Below are 19620 nucleotides of genomic sequence, written 5' to 3' on the forward strand. Positions count from 1 at the left end.
TGAGTGTGCGAGCCGGGGGTGCGGGGTGGGCTTTTTGAGAGAATACGAGGACAGAGCAGCACTTCTCTCTCCACCCCCACCCCCACAAACAGGGTTTTATTTACCCTTAGCGCAGGGAGAAGGAACCGGTGGCTTTCCAAATCTGGCTGGGCCAAAATGGCTACCAGCCACATTGTTGTTGTTGTTATACCTTGGCTGTGCATTTATCAAGGGAGGGGGTTGTAAAAACAATTTTGTGCCTTGAATGTGATACTCTGTACAGTGGTACCTTGGGTTAAGTACTTAATTTGTTCCGGAGGTCCGTTCTTAACCTGAAACTGTTCTTAACCTGAAGCACCACTTTAGCCAATGGGGCCTCCCGCCACCGCTGCGCCGCCGGAGCACGATTTCTGTTCTCATCCTGAAGCAAAGTTCTTAACCCAAGGTACTATTTCTGGGTTAGCGGAGTCTGTAACTTGGAGCGTCTGTAACCTGAAGCATATGTAACCCAAGGTACCACTGTATTAGTGCATTATTGGTAAAGGTGAGCTGCTGGCTCAGTACCTAAATGCATACCACCCACTCATAATTTTACTATAAAATGAAATAATAATCATAGAATTATGATTATAATTCTGGATTATAGAGCTGGAAGGGAACCTGAGGGTAATTTCCTCCTAATATTTATCTTTTCCCTAATATGCATTTCTCTATGATATTGTTACAGAAGTCAGGGGCCTGCCCAGTGGCGTAGGAAGGGGGGGCGCAGCGGGCAGGCCGCCCCGGGTGCCACTCTGGAAGAGGTGACAAGATGGCTGTCTGTACGCGTGCCATCTGTACGGACTGCCTCTCGCACGGCAACCGTACGGGCTGCCACATGTGCGCAGTCCATACGGTTGCCATGCAAGCAGCAGCACATACGGACTGCACATGGGCTGCATTCCGTATGGAGTGCACACGCACGGGATGCCACACATGCGCAGTCCGTACAGGATGCTGCACATGCGCAGTCCATGCAGGCTGTGCCACCCCGGGTTCCCCCGCCACTGGACTTGCCCCTCTCTCTGACGAATGGTGGCAAGCGCCCATGGGGTGCCAGGCATGCACACAGGGTCTGTGTCCATTTGGAGAATAGAAAACATGATGGAGACTGTCGTGCTTTCCCCCCCCCCAACCCATACATTTCCTTTTGAAATGTAAAAATCTGCCCAAATGGGCATGTTTAGGTTTCCCCAGACGTATGGCAAGTCTGGGGGGGGGATAGATGGGGCCGCGGACCCCCCGGGTGTGTTCTATGGACCCCTAATTGGGAACCACTGTACTAGACTATGTATTCTCAGACACCTGCCTTTTTCATACCTGTTACTCGGCTGGAGACCCACATTGCAAAATTCAGATGGGTGCCAATTTCAAAGGATGGCTGTGTTTGCGGTACCCTTTTGGAAAGTGCCATGGGGTAGATTTGCCTCAAAACATGAACGGAGACGATTATTTATGTATGCGACGGCAGCAGCATGGATACCACTGGCCCAGAGATGGAAAAAAGATAAAATCCCGACCAGAGAACAACGGCTGATGAAGGTGATGGACTACGCTAAAATGGCGAAAATGACTGAGAAAATTAGGAACCAGTAAGAGAGAAACTTGAATAAGGAATGGGAAAAAATTACAATTTACCTAAGAGAACACTGTAATCAACTAAAAACTTTGGCAGGATTTGAGTAACGCTTGTAATGCACTAAAAACTGAGGTCGAAATGGATTATTTTAAGAAAAATAGAGAAATATATGATGCAGCTGGAAAAGTTTGAAGATGGAAACCATGGAAGGGTGGAGGGCATAGCTGTCAACGTTTCCCTTTTTTAAAGGGAAATTCCCTTATTCCGAATAGGATTCCTCGCAAGAAAAGGGAAAAGTTGACAGCTATGGTGGAGGGAAGTCTAAGGATTCAGGAAAGCCTAAATGTTGATGATTATGACTAGTGTTTGAATTCAAACGTGTGGTGTAAAACTGAACAAAAAAGATTACAAACAATAAAACGTGAAGGGAATTTAATTTCTGTGCTCTGCATCCCTAGCTCTCCCTTTCTGTCCCTATTAAGTTTTCCTTTTCCCTGGACTTGTTTGCAAAATACCTTGTCTTAACCCGCTGGAGGGCAGGGCTTTGGGCCGTGAATGGTGCTCATAGCAGCTGCACATCACTCCCCCTCTGACCCCGCCTCTTCTGTCCAGCCCCGAGACTGAATTGCAACATCCCCTTGCAGCCTCAGGCAGAGCAGGAGAACTGTCCACTCTGTGCGGTTGCAGCCCAGAGATGGCATCTGGGAAGAGGGTGCCTCTCTGGCTGGCATGCTTCGGGGCTCTGGTGACTCTGAGCCATGGCGCTCCAAGGTGAATATGTTGGGCAGGGACGTGGGTTTGCCAGTCCTCAGTCCCCTTTTTGACTCCTGTCTTAAGAATAGCTTCTGTTTTTCTGGATGGGCTTTAAGAACAACCTGGCAAGCAGAAGTTCAAGAGGTGAAGGGTGGGGTGGGTGTGTTGGGTCCTTGCTTCGCAAACAGTTACCTGTTGCCCAGTTACCTGTTGCCCAGTTCTGCCTGTTGCCCAGGTGTCAAAGGCACAGAAAAAGTGGCAATGCTTGCTCTCTTCAAAGGCATCTGCATGCTCTCAGTAATTCTGCTGTCTGCTTGTTTCAGTTATTTTAACTGTGTCGCAGTCTTAGGCTGCAATTCTATGCTCCCTTACCTGACCGACTGGGCTGCTATTGGCATGTTATTGGTCCTCAATGGAGAAAGACAAGTTGTTACAATCGCAGGAAATAAATATTAATTCGCATGCATTGCCAGTGATTAAGCCGCTGGCTCTTCTTTAAAATGGATTGATTATGAAGGATTTGGTTTTGTGTTAATGCACTATTTTATGCATGATATAATTTGATGCAATTTTTATGCAGCAAATAAGGTTTTATGTAAAATATGCTGAACTTCAAGGGAGGTGGGGAAAATGGCATGTAATAGTGTTATCTAAGCATCGGCTGCTCTCGAATGTAGAAAATAATTTGTTTCCCCTCCAAACTTGTCAAGTATTGCTTACTTTGATTAATATGTTATTGTCAATTTTTGTGATTAGATTTATTTCACAGGATAGTATGTAACTCTGAGGGCTATGGAGTGCAATCTTGGGCATTTTACTCAGAAGGAAGCACCACTAAATTCAATGGGATTTTTTCTCAAGTAACGGTGGGAAAGGTTACAGCTTAGTTAAATTCTTTTCGGGAGCCTCCAGAGTGTCAGAATTTTGTGGGAAAGATCCAAGCCCATGCTGGGGCGTTCTGGGTGGTATTCAGTGTTAGTGCTACTCAGAGTAAACACATCAAAATTCATGAAGGTGACTAACTTTTAGTAATGGGTGCACTCTGAGTATCACTTGGATTCATAGAATTGTAGAGTCAGAAAGGACTCTGAGGATCATAGATAGATAGATAGACAGATAATTTATTACGGTCAAAGACCAGCTCACGTAACATAGCACAATAAAAACAGTGTTCATAAAGATAAAATATACAATCGGAGCAGATTGCAGCCATAGCTCATGAGTTAACATTGAGATATATACCTACACCCATACAACTGAAATTTGGGCCATAGCTGTCAACGTTTCCCTTTTTTTAAGGGATATTCCCTTATTCTGAATAGGATTCCTCGCAAGAAAAGGGAAAAGTTGACAGCTATGATTTGGGCTACCCTGAGGATCATCTAGTCCAACCCCCTGCAATGCAGGAAAATGCAGCTGTCTCATATGGGGATCGAACCTGCAAGCCTGGCATTATCAGAACCAGCTGAGCTATCCAGACTGAACATAAACCTTCGGTCTGCCCCATTAAAGTGGATTAATAAGCTCTGTTGCTGTAGAGCAGCACATCCTGTTAAAAAGGGGAAACCTGACTTCATGTGGTTTATAAAGCATCGGTTTGTGCAGAGCCATCAGCAGTTTGGTATGTGCCTATTTTTCTTTTGCAGAACCAGCAAAAAAACAGTGCTGTTTACACACACACGCACTTTTATTATTTGAAGCGTTTTCTTTTAAAAGTGATAGTTTGCCCAACTCGGGAATTCCCCAACTCGTTATATCTAGATGGCGTTAAGGAAACAACACTCCGTGGAAGGCTGCCAATATCAATATTGCGAAAGAGTGGAAATTTGTTCCCGCTTTGAAATCTTCTTCTTTGTTGCTTGGGTTTTGATTATTTATCAGGGAAGGAACGGGGTTGGGCCAGAAGCTCAGACACAAACAGAACTGGGGGGAGTCGGGTCAGAGCCCGATGCTCAATTTCCTGGGAGTAAACACTCTGCTTCTGATACACTCCAGCTTCCTACCCACTTCTATCATGAATCCTCCTTCTACAACGGTCTAACTTGGCCGACACTACTTTCTTTCCCCACTCAAGAAACCCACTTTTGCTGCAGTCCCTCCCCTTAAGGTTCTAGCTAAATATAGGGGTATCAACTTGAATAAAATATTGTGGGGGCCCAGGTAAAGCCCACCCTGCATAATCTATCGCATGACACAGTGCACCCACACGATTTGAATGGGAATACCCATTAACTTTGTGGGGACTCAGCCCCCTAAATATTTTATTGTGGGGGCTGAAGGCCCCCTTCATAGGAGTTGGCTCCTATGTCTCCTTACCCTCTAACATTTCTCCAATGAAAATAGGGACGTCCTATTTGATAATATTGGGCACCGATCAAACATTAAGCATTAAAATACTTCCCTATGCAGGGCTGCCTTCAGATGTCTTCTAAAGGTTTATAGTTACGTATCTCCTTGGCTTGGGGTGGGTCACACAACTCCATACCTTCCAACATTTCTCCAGTGAAAATAGCGGTGTCCTACCATACCCTCCCAACATTTATTTGATGAAAGTAGGAATGTCCTAAGAAAAACTGGGACATTTCAGGGTCAAATCAGAAACCGGGAAAGCTTCTGTAAATCCAGGACTGTCCCTGGAAAACAGGGACACGGACATCTGTATCTCTCTTTCACAAACACACATACATTTCTTCTTCTACTTTGGCAAGTAAAATTGTCTTCCATAAACACGGTTTTAACAATGAGTACGTAAGTGACTGTGGAGGCCAGTTCTGGATCCACACATCCTTCCACAGTGGGGACATTGGTTTCTGGGCAGGAGTTGATCATAGTGTGGATTTGCCAAGCGTGCCTTCCTCTTAGCATGTTTCTCCCTTACGTCCTGAGTTCGAGTGTCTTCAAAGCCCTTGACACCTTTGGTAAAGGCTGTTCTCCAACTGGAGCACTCACAGGCCAGTGTTTCCCAGTTGTCAGTGTTTATACTACATTTTTTAAGATTTGCCTTGAGACAGTCTTTAAACCTCTTTTGTTGACCACCAGCATTACGCTTTCCATAAGCACACAGAGGAAGAACACGCATCCCTCCCTCCCAGACACACATGCATACATTAGGGTTGTTGTATCTCAAAAAGTGAAAATCAGGACAGAGTTGTTTAGTTATTTTTTTTGTGCCCAAAGTTGTTGAGGTCCTTTTGTTTAGCTTTTTTTTTTTAGTTGAAGGTACAATAAGAAGGTACAATAATTTTTGATACAGATAGGTAGCCGTGTTGGTCTGCCATAGTCAAAACAAAAAAAAGTTTTTTTCTTTCCAGTAGCACCTTAAAGACCAACTAAGTTAGCTCTTGGTATGAGCTTTCATGTGAATGCACACTTCTTCAGAAGTGTTTTAATAATTTTTGAGTTTTGAAGCTTTTAAAAGGCATTTTTGGCACGATTTAACCTCCGTTGCTGGTTTTCCAGGACATTTGCCCGATTTCCGAAAAATAATCCAAGACTCCATTTTTGGAGGCGAATTCCAGGACTTGTCCTGGAAAATGAGGACATATGGCAGTCTTAGCATACATACCCTTTCTCCTTCCTTTCTCTCTCTCTCTCTCTCTCTCTCTCTCTCTCTCTCTCACACACACACACACACACACACACACACACACAGACAAATAGAACTTGCTTCCCTCTGCCGATCATTTGCTTGCCTGCCCAGGCTGTCAATCACATTCACAGTCTATTCCATATAATATATAAATGAGCGTATGAAGAATCTGCTGGATCAGGCCAGTGACTCACCTGGTCCAGCATCCTGCTCTCACAGTGGCCAAGATGCTTAGCGGTTTTTGCTGTTAAATCCTGTTAAATATTTTGTTTTTTAAAAAAATAATATTGAAAAAGGAAATAATATTGCATGCCAAAAGTATGCATCTGTATACAATCTGGTTTGTTCCCCCCTCCCCTCAGAGCCTTTTCTCGCCTGTCGCAGCTTGCAAAAGTGTTTGGCATTTTCAGAGCCACATGAAGAATCGCTGCAGGAAGGAAATAGTGGGGCCAACTCTGTTATTATATCTCTGCCCACTTTGCAGATTGCTGATGGTAGCGCCCAGCGTGGTGACGGTGGGGGTGGAGGTGCCAATCGCCCTTCAGGTAGAAGACGCCCCTCCAGGCGGGCTTTCAGGCACCGTTTATTTCCAGAATGAGTATACCAGGAAACTATGTTCCCACGAAGTGCGCTTCACGGTTGGGCCTGATATACAGAAAGTGACTTTGAAGGTAGGAGATGCTGCTGCCCTCGGGAGATAATTCCTGGTTCTAAGCAATTGTCAACACTGGCAACTCCTAGAGCTACCTGGAGCCCATTGAAACTGATTGGGCGGAAGGCAAGGATGCCAACACTAGGGGGAGCCAGAGCCAACAAGAGGAAGAGTGTTTTGCACAATCAAGACCTTTTGCCTCTCCCGGGGCCTTCTCCCCACTGTCTCACCCCTTTCTCGTTTTCTCAGGTGACCCCCGAACTTTTTAGGCAATGTGGCTTGACTCAACTTCGGCGGGAAAGCTACATCCAGCTTGTGGCCCGCAGCCTGCAGCTCCAGACCTCGAGCGGGGTTCAAAATCTCAACCTGCGGTGGACGGCCCGGAAAGGGTACCTGCTTCTGCAGACCGACAAGCCAATCTACACCCCTCGGCAAAAGGGTGAGTCCAACGCCTTGAGCATTTTGGCGCTGCTCGGCCGACGTTTTCCATTTGCAGCCATGCACCCTTAAAAGACCCACGAGGCACCCAAAAGAAAAGCTCAGCCTGTGCACACGCTATATCAATAATAATCATAATCATAACAACAACAACAACAACTATATTATTTATACCCCACCCATCTGGCTGGGTTTCCCCAGCCTCTATAAAGCCCATCTTTTCCCTCAAAGTTCATTCCAGGCACTGTCGTCTGTTACTGGTGGCTGGGAATTGTAACTCAGTGAGGGATAAGACAAGAGTGTCCACAATTCTTTGAGGGAAAGCTCGTAGATAATAGAGTTGCAACGCAGGAATATGCAGCTGTCCCATACGGAGATCGAACCTGCAACCTAGGCGTTATCAGCACCATGCTCTAGCCAACTGAGCTGCCCAATTAAGAGTGTGCTTTGAGTGCCCGAGGCTGCATACACACCAAATATTTAAAACACATTGTCCCCCACCCACCTCAAAAATCCTGGGAACTGTAGTTTGCTAAGGGTGCTGGGAATTCTAGGGGTTCTTATGGGTTCCAGGCAGGGCCGTCAAGCCTATCAGGTGTCATGGTGCAAAGATCCCTCTGGTGCCCCCCCCCGGCAACTCCAAAACAAGCTAGGGGCCATGGAAAATGTCCTCTGCCTTCTCCACTTCCCTGATCCCCGGCGTGGTGGCAGCGATCAAGCAGGAAAACGTGATGGTGGACATGCTCTGCAGCGTCAGGAGTTGGCTGGCGTGCAGGGAAAGGGGCAAAGCCATTCAGCTCCTCCACTCGCTAGGGCGCCCCTGAGAAGCCGGCGCCCTGGCACAACGAACCACTAAGCCCTATGGGAAAGACAGCTCTGGATCCAGGATTCTTACGGTTGAGGGAGATTACTTTAAATTCATAGCCTGGCATGCAACCATGGAACAGCAGCCAAGTGTGCTGCGTACATTTGGGGCTCATCCGAGGACCCCACTGCTACAATGTAACTGGGATACAAAAGCAACTACACTTTAGAGTAGGATTAAGCATTTTAATGTGCAATGCCATCCTTATAGCCACAAAGAGATTTCTTCCCCCTCTTGTATAGGGAAGTTTTTAATGTTTGATATTTTATTATGCTTTTACAGTGGTACCTTGGGTTACATATGCTTCAGGTTACATGCGCTTCAGGTTACAGACTCCGTTAACCCAGAAATAGTGCTTCAGGTTAAGAACTTTGCTTCAGGATGAGAACAGAAACCGTGCAGTGGTGGCATGGCAGCAGCGGGAGGCCCCATTAGCTAAAGTGGTGCTTCAGGTTAAGAAGAGTTTCAGGTTAAGAACAGACCTCCGGAACGAATTAAGTGCTTAACCCGAGGTACCACTGTATATGTGTTGGAAGCCACCCAGAGGGGCTGGGGCAACCCAGGCTGGACCTACACTGACCTATTTAACATTATTAAAACAATATTAGATATATCATTCTAAAACGTCACAGGGCATACTTGTAAATTAAAAGTGTTTCTTACCTTGTTTTCTCTGTAAAAACATTGTTTTATTGCTGCCAATTCCTGGTTGCTCTGCAGCTGTCTCTGGTCACATTTTAATGATGCATTGTGAATGTTAAAAGTAGGACGTAATGTGTCCATCGATGTTATGAAAACCCTTCCTTAGCGTTATAAACCATGAGTGTAGATCCACCCCCAGTCAGATGGGTGGGATACAAACAGGGCTTTATTTCAGCCAGAATTCGCCACCTCTCAGCCGGCACCATTGCCATTATAAGCGAACAAGGGAGGCGTTCATGATGAGTTCCAGAACCTCTTTTTCTAGTAAAAGATCACTGAGTACAATTATTATTATTATTATTATTATTATTATTATTATTATTATTATTATTATTTTCCTACTTCTTCCTCACACTCCATTTTTGGTTCTTCTGTTTCCAGTGAATTTCCGAGTTTTTGTCCTGGATCACAAACTGAGGCCGACTTCCGAATCCGTGGTTGTCACTGTGCAGGTAACTGAGAGCGCTGTTCCAAAATGCAAAGGCGTGGGAGGTCGAAATTGACACTCCCTATCAAACAATCCATAGCACGGCACCCTGTTCTCGCAACAGCAGACCAGATACCTGCGGCAAACTCACGAGTGGGACATTAGTGCAACACAAGCACTGTCCCTTCTTGTGGCTTCCAGCCCCTGTTATTCAGAAGTATCCTGCCTTTGACTGGAGGTGGAACATCACCATCTTGATTGGTAGCCAGGATGAATTATCCTCCACAAATTTATCTCAGTCCCTGCTACCAGGGAGCTCCGGGAACTGTAGTGCTGCGAGGGGAACAGACGGCCTCGGCCCCCATAACATACTACCAGGGCTTTTTTTGCAGCCGGAATTTACTAGAACTCAGTTCCGGCCCCTCTCAGGTGGGAACCATTGCCATTCTAAGAGATGAGGGAGGTGTTCTGGGACCTCTTTTTTGAGAAAAATAGGATGGCATACTATACTTCCCAGAATTCTTTGGGGGAAGCCAATACAGTTCAGCCCCTCCCACTAAAATATTTGAGGGGCCTGCCATCCCAAGTTAATCGGCATTGCCATTCAAAGGGTGCGTGGGTGCGTGCAGCATCATGTGATCGATTATTTGGGGCGGGGCTCCCCCCAAATATATTACATGTGAGGAGAACCTGAGCTTACAGGGTTAAACAGCTCAGAATGTATGCCCTGCCTACAATTTGGGAGGGGGGAGATTCTGGTCATTTCCGAGAGTCTCCAGTCTTTGTTCATTTTCTCTACTTTCGCTTTTGAGGAGAGTGGACGTGTTTTCACGATGCTGTTCGACAATGGATAGTCTGCTGTAAATAAAACTACTTCTAGCTGCTAATATCCTGAGTGGACTTTATTTAAGCACACTGAAGGAAAGCATTTGAGTTTGCAGCTTTCTCTGGCCACTGCTTATCTCTGCGTGTTGCTCAGAGCCTTTGGAATGTGGCCTTTGAAGTCCGGAGGCCTGGCCGGTAACTGCGCAGCCGAAGCGGGCTGGACGCCAGGCTTTATCTGAGCAATAAATATTCTTCATTACAGTCATACCTCGGGTTGAAGTAGCTTCAGCTTAAGCATTTTCGGGTTGCACTCCACGGTGGCCCAGAAGTAACAGAGCACATTACTTCCGGGCTTCGCCGCTTGCGCAGACGCTCAAAATGATGTCACGCGCAAGCGGGGAATTGCGACCAGCGCACGCGCAGACGCGGCTTGCGTTCGCTTCTGGATGTCAACGGGGCTCCGGAACGGATCCCGTTTGATCCAGAGGTACCACTGTATTCAAGTTAGCACCCCTGAACTGCTTTATATGTACATTGCAGATGTAGCCATGATTACCTGTTGTCAAAACATGGGTGTCTTCCTGTCTCTCTGTCTCCATCAGAACCCGCGAGGTATACAGGTCCGGAAAGTCGAGCGTATGCCGGTCCAGTTTGTGATAAATGATCACCTGTCAATCCCCGATATCGCTGAGTAAGTTTAACCAGTGGTGTGTCAATCAGGTCCAGGCAAATCCGACAGGTGGCAGAAATTCAAAGGTGGAGATCCTAAAAGTGCCCCTATTTTCCAGGGACATCCCTGATTTAGAGAAGCTGCCCAGGTTTCTGATTTGATCCCGGAATGTCACACTTTCCTTTAGGATGTCCCTATTGTTGCCAGAAAAGTGTTAGAGGGTATGGTAAGGTAAAGGTAAAGGGACCCCTGACCATTAGGTCCAGTTGTGGCCGACTCTGGGGTTGCGGTGCTCATCTCGCTTTATTGGCTGTGGGAGCTGGCGTACAGCTTCCAGGTCATGTGGCCAGCATGACTAAGCCGCTTCTGGCGAACCAGAGCAGCGCACGGAAACACCGTTTTCCTTCCCGCCGGAGCGGTACCTATTTATCTACTTGCACTTTGACGTGCTTTCAAACTGCTAGGTTGGCAGGAGCAGGGACCAAGCAACAGGAGCTCACCCCGTCGCGGGGATTCGAACCACCGACTTCTGATTGGCAAGTCCTAGGCTCTGTGGTTTAACCCACAACGCCACCCGCATCCCTAGAGGGTATGGTAGGATATCCTTATTTTCACTGGAGAAATGTTGAGGGTATGGAGTTATTTGACTCCTGAGCTGTTTGAAGGCAATCCTGTATAGGGAAGTTAAAAAAAAAAGTTTAATATTTTATTGTGTTTTTATATATGTTGGAAGCTGCCCAGAGTGGCTGGGGCAACCCAGTAAGATGTGTGGGGATATAAGTAGCAAAATTATCATTATGGAATGGGACGTCCCTATTTTCATCAGAGCAATGTTGGAGGGTATGTGAGCAGTGAAGGTGTTGACTTTGTCTCCGTACACTTGCCCCGTTGGGGGCAAGTGTTCAATATGCTGTTCAATATGCAAAACTAGTTCCCTGGTTCTTTGCATTACTATGGCCTGGCTCGAGTTTTCTTCCTGTTCTTTCTGCCTTCCCCTCCTCCTAGGCCTGGCGTTTGGCGAATCACGGCCCATTTCACCACCACTCCGGGTTACAACACGACCACTGAGTTTGAGGTGAAAAAATACGGTATGTTCTTTGGGCTTCTGCTAAGGCAGAGGGCTTTCTGAGAGCTGTGTGTGACAGGCAGCAGCCCAACAGGTGCAGTTGTTGAAACAACCTGATAATATGATTCTCCCCACCCTCCCTTTTTGTGAGGAAGCGGTACATTCTTAAAAGGTAAAGGTACCCCTGACCATTAGGTCCAGTCATGGCTGACTCTGGGGTTGCGGCACTCATCTCACTTTATTGGCCGAGGGAGCTGGCGTACAGCTTCCGGGTCATGTGGCCAGCATGACTAAGCCACTTCTGGCGAACCAGAGCAGCGCACGGAAACGCCGTTTACCTTCCCGCCGGAGCGGTACCTATTTATCTACTTGCACTTTGATGTGCATTCGAACTGCTCGGTGGGCAGGAGCAGGGACTGAGCAACAGGAGCTCACCCCGTCGTGGGGATTCGAACCGCCGACCTTCTGATCGGCAAGCCCTAGGCTCTGTGGTTTAACCCACAGCGCCACCCAATTATTAGGCTGCCAGGTGTTTTGGTACCATATCTCAAGTAACAGAAACCTGAGTGCTGCTGATGGGCTGAGGGGAATGGTCTGAGTCGGAAAGCTGGCAGCTGAGGGGGCTAAGATTAGGCACTTACCAGGATCTCAAAGACTAGTAAAGGCCTCACTCCAACACTGTGCACAGGGCATCCAAATATTGCAAAATGCAATATTCTACCCGCCTGCACAAGAAGGGCAGGTGAGAGAATACAGGAACCTAGGGAGCTCCCAGAATCAGTCCCAAGCATCTCTGAGTAGCTACTTGGAGAGACCCACCTGTGAAATTCTGCAGAGCCACTCCCATCAGCCACAGCCGGCACATATAGAATAGTTGTAAAGTTGGAAGGGACCCTGAGGGTCATCTAGTCCAACCCTCTGCAGTGCAGGAATCTTTCACCCACCGTGTGGCTCAAACCCACAACCCTGAGATGAAGAGCCTCATGCTGTACCGACTGAGCTATAAAACCGCTCTGTGGAGCAGAAGGCAACCCAAAAACCCTCTTTCAAAAGGCTGCCTACCTGGGCAGCGAGTCCCATTCCATAAAACCTGGGGGCCATCGCAGACAAGGCCCTGCTCCCGACTGCATTAGATGAAAGCTCCGTAGGCCAGATCTTTCCCAGAAGATCTTACATGGCACAGGCCATTTGCACCGTAAAGCTGATTAGCGCACCGCCTGCCGAATTTCAGCCTGTCTTTCTCTCCTCAGTGCTGCCTCATTTTGAGGTGACGATCGTCCCGGAACGTAAATATATCCTGACCTCACCCCAGCAGAACTCCGACTTGAGTATTGACCTGCAGGCTAAGTAAGTTGGGGTGTTTCTGATATACTTTGATTAACTGATTTGAAACATTACATAAGCCACCCTTCACCATTTAAATATAAACTTTAAAGGTGCCTGGCACAAAAGCCCCTGGACCGATTTGTCTGATATTTGGAAGGTTTATTACCCAGGGACACCTTTCTCAATGTTCCCCAAATCGAGGTCCCAACCAAATGTGGTTTGTTCACTAAGTGGGCCTTTGGTTTGGTTCAGCAGAGGTCACACTAGGATATATATTATATTATATTGCAAAAAAGCAGCACGGTTTAAGAACGTGTAGTGTGGTTGTTGCTTTAGGCCTCAAACAAGACCCCTGTTTGACCAGAGGGCAGACGGTCCATCTTTACACACATACGCATAAAGGAATTTTGCAATTCTGGTTTATAGACCCATTTACTATTTTATAGTAAGATAGTTTTCCAGTGTTTAGCATGATGTGAACAAATATAGCCACATTAGTGTGGCGACTTGACTGGGTGGAGGGCAGAGTCTGAAAGTTTTTTGTTTTGCCTTTGGTTTGTTGTGTTGTCAAGTACAACAAACTACGGTTAAAACTAATTGGTTATTTCTATATTTGTCCCTGGCTTTTTTTCTGGCCCACGTAGGACCAGTCTGGATAGCTGGCCTTGGTGAAGATTTGACGTTTTCATCCCCAAAAAGTTTTTGATTTGAGTTTCTACTGAAATAAGGCTGCATTTTAATGTTGTGTTTTAATCTTGTTTTTAAGCTGTATTTTAATCAATTGTTTTTGTACTTGGTGTTAGCCGCCCTGAGCCTGGTCTTGGCTGGGGAGGGCGGGGTATAAATAAAATTTGTTGTTGTTGTTGTTGTTAATTGAATTTATATGCCACCCTATACCCGCAGGTCTTGGGGACGGTTCACAGAATAAAACTAAAATATAAAACCACAAAATCACTAACTATAGTTAATTTCTACCAAGCCACCTTCAAGCCATGATCTGAGACATGTTGAAATCTAGAAGAATCTTCTTACGTTTGCAATTCTGCCTCTTAGCCACACAGGAGGGGAACGGCGTATGCAAGCCCTGACAGAAGCTAGGTCCACCCTGGTTCATTGTGACTTTTAAACGCAGGCATTGGCAGTGGGGAGACGTACCCTGCTTGCTCACCCCAACTCCTCGCCTTTGAATTATCCCTGGTTTCTTCTCCCAACAGATTTTTTTACGGGAAGGGAGTGACTGCCACGGCCTACGTGCGTTTCGGAGTGACAGATGGAGACGGGGCCAAAATGTATGTCCCGGGACTGGAGCAACAAGTCACAGTAAGAAACGTCCCTGCCCTTCATTAGCTCACAGGCCTTCCTGCTGGCTTTCCAGAGATAATAATAATAATTATTTATTTATGGAGTCGAGCCCTCCTAGTTTCCCCTTGTAATTAGTGATCCATCTGACGCTTAGCTCCTAAAATCAGGAGCACTGGTGGGATACCTGGAGACTTTTAACCCTGCTCCCAGATGTCAGCGTGTTGTTGGCGTGTGTGGAATGGATTCCATAGCGAGGCAAGGTTTTCTGCACATGCTTAAACACACTATTTCCTTTATTAGGGCCAGCTTTGGCAGATGGGCAGGACCACCCCACCTGTCATTCACCTGGCGTTATTATGATGTTCGGTGATTGATAGGTAGGTGGTCTCTGTCAGGGAAAAAAGCAGGATGTAAATAAATAGATGATGGTGATGATGAGCCATGAGATAAGGATCTGGCCCAGTGGGCCAAAAAACAAACTCCTCACCACTGCTGTAATATAGCAAAGCAGGCCTAAAATAAAGTAATAACGAGGCAAAGGGCCTTCTCGGTGGTGGTGCCCGCCCTGTGGAACACCCTCCCATCAGATGTCAAGGAAATAAACAACTATTTGACTTTTTGAAGACATCTGGAGGCAGCCCTGTACAGGGAAGTTTTCAATGTTCGATGTTTTATCGTGTTTTTAATATTCTGTTGGGAGCCGTCTAGAGTGGCTGGGGAAACCCAGCTAGATGGGTGGGGTATTATTATTATTATTATTATTATTATTATTATTATTATTATTATTACTGTTTGCCTCTTCCAATACCCTTATGACTTAAGGCCCTCCATCTGACCCACAAAAATAGGGTCTCTGCTACCCTCCTCAATTCAAACTCAGCTATGAAATCCTAGTATCTCGTTATGTTAAGGCCTAGGCCCTAGGGGAATTGTGGATTGTTTTGCTTTATATATAAAACATATAAATATAATGATTTATATTTCTATATAAATTATATATACACACACACACATACATACAGTATATATATATATATATATATATATATATATATATATATATATATAAAATATTTATATATAATGATAATGCATATTTATATATAATGATATATTCATTTATATTTGTGGCACGCATGGTTCTTTCCTCCCATCCTTTATCCTCACAATGACCATCTGAGGTACTACGTGAGGCTGGGCGATGGTGACTGACCCAAAGACTGACCCCTGAACTTTATGGCTGAGCAGGGATTTGAACCCAGGTCTCTCAAGTCCTGAGCCAGCAGCCTAACCGCTACACCACACAGGTCTCTGAATGTGTCCTGCTTGAATATTAGTACGGTGCAACTAATTTTATATCCCACTCTGCTACCATCTCCTCTGACCTAATTCCCTCCGTATTCAGGTAACGGATGGTCATGGCTCACTCATCCTAAAACCCAGCCTCCTCTCTGAGAAACTGGGACGTCCGCTGAGGAGTCTAGCCGGGACGACGCTCTACATCACAGCCACTGTGATAGAGAAAGCAAGTAAGTTTGCAAATGGGACATGTCTGAACCACTTTAGACATGGCTTTCCCTCCCCAAATAATTCTGGGAGATGTAGTTTCATATCACCTCATACAAGGTGACCCGGGTTTTGAGATCTTTGGGGGAGGCCCTTCTCTTGGTTCTACCATCCTCAGAGGCCTGCTTGGTGGGGATGCAAGACACGGCCTTCTCAGTGGTGGCTGCTCACATGCTTTGGAACTCCTTATCTGAAGAAGCAGACTGGCTCCTTCCTTGCTGTCTTCGGCCAGCAGATGAAAACCTTCTTATCCCAACAGGCCTTTGGGAACTGTCTGGTTTTTTTCAAGGGAAGGTCTTTTAATAGTGTTGTGCTGTTTTTGTTATCTATTTTTTAATAGATTTTTATTTTAAAAATTGTTTTAATTTTATTAGATTTTATTTACTTTTTAGCAATTATCTTTATCTTTTAGCATTTTGTATTTTAGCTGTGTTGTTTCAATTAGCGTGAGTTGTCTGGAGTCCTGGTCTGGGGAAAAGGCAGGATAATAATAATACAGTCGCACCTTGGTTTTCAAGGGCAGGTGGTGCTGTGGGTTAAACCACAGAGCCTAGGGCTTGCCGATCAGAAGGTTGGTGGTTTGAATCCCCGCAACGGGGTGACCTCCCATTGCTCGGTCCCTGCTTCTGCCAACCTAGCAGTTCAAAAGCACGCCAGCGCAAGTAGATAAATAGGTACAGCTCCGGCGGGAAGGTAAACGGCGTTTCCGTGTGCTGCTCTGGTTCGCCAGAAGCAGTTTAGTCATGCTGGCCACATGACCCGGAAGCTGTACGCCGGCTCCCTCGACCAATAAAGCGAGATGAGTGCCGCAACCCCAGAGTCAGCCATGACTGGACCTAATGGTCAGGGGTCCTTTTATCTTTACCTTTACCTTGGTTTTCAAACAGCTTATTTCTCAAATGTTTTGGCTTCCGAGTGCCGCAAACCTGGAAGTGACTGTTCCAGTTTGTGAACTATTTTTGGAAACCAAACATCTGACAGGGCTTTCGCGGCTTCCGGTTGGCTGCAGCAGCTTCCCGCAGCCAATCAGAAGCCACGCTTTGGTTTCTGAATGTTTTGGAAGTTGAACGGACTTCTGGAACGGATTCCATTCGACTTCCAAGGTACAGCTGTAATAATAATAATAAGGAGCATTGCAGAACAACCAATAAAGTAGGATCAGTCCAGCATGATTGCACCATGACTGTGCCAAAAACACATTGTAGAATATAAACCCATAATAAAACACTGATCTGGAAGGGCCTTCAGAGAGTGAAGGCCACAGTGGTTTCTGTTTCTTCACTGTCTTTTCCCTTCATTCTCATAGGTGGTGAGCTGGAGGAGCAGGAGCTGGCCTCGGTGAAATTTGTGGAATCTCCATATTCGGTCGACCTATCCAAAACCAAGCACCATTTTGTGCCCGGGGCACCCTTTGAAGTGCTGGTGTGTATATTGCGTCTCCTGCTGCTTACGTATTTCCTGTTTTGTTGGTTTGTTCCAAAATTTTATCCATTTTAGGGCTCCCAAAGAGGCTGATAAAAGTTAGTACAGTGGTACCTCGGGTTACGTACTTAATTCATTCTGGAAGTCCGTTCTTAACCTGAAACTGTTCTTAACCTGAAGCACCACTTTAGCTAATGGGGCCTCCTGCTGCTGCCGCACCGCCGGAGCACGATTTCTGTTCTCATCCTGAAGCAAAGTTCTTAACCCGAGGTACTATTTCTGGGTTAGCAGAGTCTGGGTTAGGAGAGCCAGTGTGGTGTAGTGGTTAAGAGTGGTAGACTCGTAATCTGGTGAACCGGATTCGCGTCTCTGCTCCTCCACATGCAGCTGCTGGGTGACCTTGGGCTAGTCACACTTCTCTGAAGTCTCTCAGCCCCACTCAGCTCACAGAGTGTTTGTTGTGGGGGAGGAAGGGAAAGGAGAATGTTAGCCGCTTTGAGACTCCTTCGGGTAGTGATAAAGCGGGATATCAAATCCAGACTCCTCCTGTAACCTGAAGCGTATGTAACCCGAGGTACCACTGTAATAGGACGGTCCTTTGCCCCTCAGGCTTGCAATCCAAAAGACACAGCACACACACAAAAAGCGATTGGGGAGGGAAGAGGAAAACAAAGAAGCTCATGTCGCACTCCTGGATTTGCATGTTGTTGGGGCAGGGAGGGGAGCAAAGGAGAAGGCAGGTTTTAAAATGGTGGTTTGGAACAACAGCAGAGGTTTGAAAAAAACAGGGCCACAGAGGAGCTGTGTGGGGCTGGAAGGAGCCGCTAAAGGTTGCGTGGGCTGGAATGAGCTTTGAGGATATGGAGGGGCCGGGTAGGCAGGATTTGCAAGCAATGGCACCCGGTGTGGATGTTGTCATAAACTTTTTATGTCGCTGTTTCGTTCCAGGCTACTATTTCACTCCCAGATGGCGCACCTGCCCCCCACCTCCCAGTCCATATCTCAACCCAGATAGCAGGAGGCTCGTCGCCAGCTGATGCCCAAATAGAAAGCAACGATCGTGGAATTGTGACGCACAGATTCAACGTTCCCGCTGGTGCCACCTCAATCACTATCCTGGTATGTTGTTGTTGTTTTGATTAATATCCTCCCTTCAAGCGCAGGGCAAGTCACAGCAATTAAAAGTGCGACATTAAAAACAGTCAAAAACAAATGACCGTTGCTTGAATAGGGTGCGTACACCTCAGGCATCAAATGCCGAGATAAAGAGAGAGGCTCATCCTCCGCATGCAATGCAAATTTTGCAGCGAAATTGCCAGGTGCTCTGCGGAAAGAGAGTTCCACAACTTAGGGGGCTGTCTGAATTTCTGAGGGCAGTAGAACTACAAACTGGACCTGCCCTAAACAAGAGGGAGTTCATGTCAACCTTCAGTTTCCTCTGAAGGAGGAGGAGTAGACAAACCACCAAAGGTGGGATCAAATGAAATTATTGGGGCAAGGTGTTCCAAAGATGCTGCGGTCACCACCGAAAAGACTCTGTCCCTGTTGCTGGGTAAATATATATATATTTCTCAGTGGGGCAAGTCATACAGCAGAGTCTCCAAGGCCAGTCTTAGCTTCTAGGCACTTTTGGGCACATGTGGGTCTCCTAATAACCGTGTCCCACACCACTAAAGCACAGGCAGGATACCTTTTTAAAGTACCTGAGGGCTGCATTCTCTCTTGACAAACCACCTGGGTTTGTGTGTGTGTGTCACATGACAGTGTTGGGCGGGGCCAGAGGCAAGCAAGAGGTCCTGTCACAGTTTATTTTATTTTATTTATTAAACTTGTATATTGCCCTTCATCCAAAGATCTCAGGGTGATTCACAGTTCAAGAATGCATTTGAGCTAGCCAAAAGTACTCATTTATTTCATTCGTTTATTTCATAAAATTAATACATCATTTGATTGGGTCTAAAAAAAAAAAAAGCACTCAAGGTGATTTACAAAAGACAAAACAGGAAAATGAGGAAAAATCCTTACATATAAACGTTAAAATACTAAAACAGATTAAAACCACCTCAGCTTTCTAAGCATCTGGGTAGACTTGTCTAAACAAGAATAGGCAGTCAATGCAACTGTTGCAAATCGGATATGCATAAACCATATAGCCAAAGGGTTCTGTCAAACAGCCAGCCGGCAGTAAATCATACTGTTCAAAGCTGGAATTAACTCTTTATTAGCACAAAGGTGATCTTCGCAGACTTGTGGTAGAGCATCAGGCCTGATGAGCACAGCAGCTCATCCCCAGTAGGTCTGGCCCCATGAATCAGTTGCTGAAAGTTCCCACCTCCCCATAGCTGTCTAAGTCCCCTCCTCTGCAGGGCTTTTCCCAAGCAATCTGAGACTGTGCCTGCACAAAGCTAACTTCTCCTCTG

General features: G+C 46.2%; 1 protein-coding gene across 3 annotated transcripts in view; it reads left to right on the forward strand.

The window, feature by feature from the left end:
• The first annotated feature begins 2136 nt into the window (after window positions 1–2136).
• Window positions 2137–19620, forward strand: part of LOC310756406 (complement C4-A-like) — a 58400-nt gene continuing 40916 nt past the window's right edge. For all 3 annotated transcript variants that reach the window (XR_014544856.1, XR_014544857.1, XM_083600297.1), the window contains exons 1-11: window positions 2137–2368; window positions 6424–6610; window positions 6841–7030; window positions 8978–9048; window positions 10451–10539; window positions 11524–11606; window positions 12835–12931; window positions 14125–14230; window positions 15618–15741; window positions 17085–17200; window positions 18149–18319. Coding sequence is in view for 1 of the 3 variants with exons in the window: in XM_083600297.1 (XP_083456423.1) it covers window positions 2292–2368; window positions 6424–6610; window positions 6841–7030; window positions 8978–9048; window positions 10451–10539; window positions 11524–11606; window positions 12835–12931; window positions 14125–14230; window positions 15618–15741; window positions 17085–17200; window positions 18149–18319 (1311 nt within the window). In the remaining 2 variants the exon portion in view is untranslated. The remainder of the gene's footprint in view (window positions 2369–6423; window positions 6611–6840; window positions 7031–8977; window positions 9049–10450; window positions 10540–11523; window positions 11607–12834; window positions 12932–14124; window positions 14231–15617; window positions 15742–17084; window positions 17201–18148; window positions 18320–19620) is intronic.

Source organism: Podarcis filfolensis (genome assembly GCF_964270895.1).
Source record: "Podarcis filfolensis genome assembly, chromosome: 2".
In the NCBI taxonomy this organism is placed as follows: domain Eukaryota; kingdom Metazoa; phylum Chordata; class Lepidosauria; order Squamata; family Lacertidae; genus Podarcis; species Podarcis filfolensis.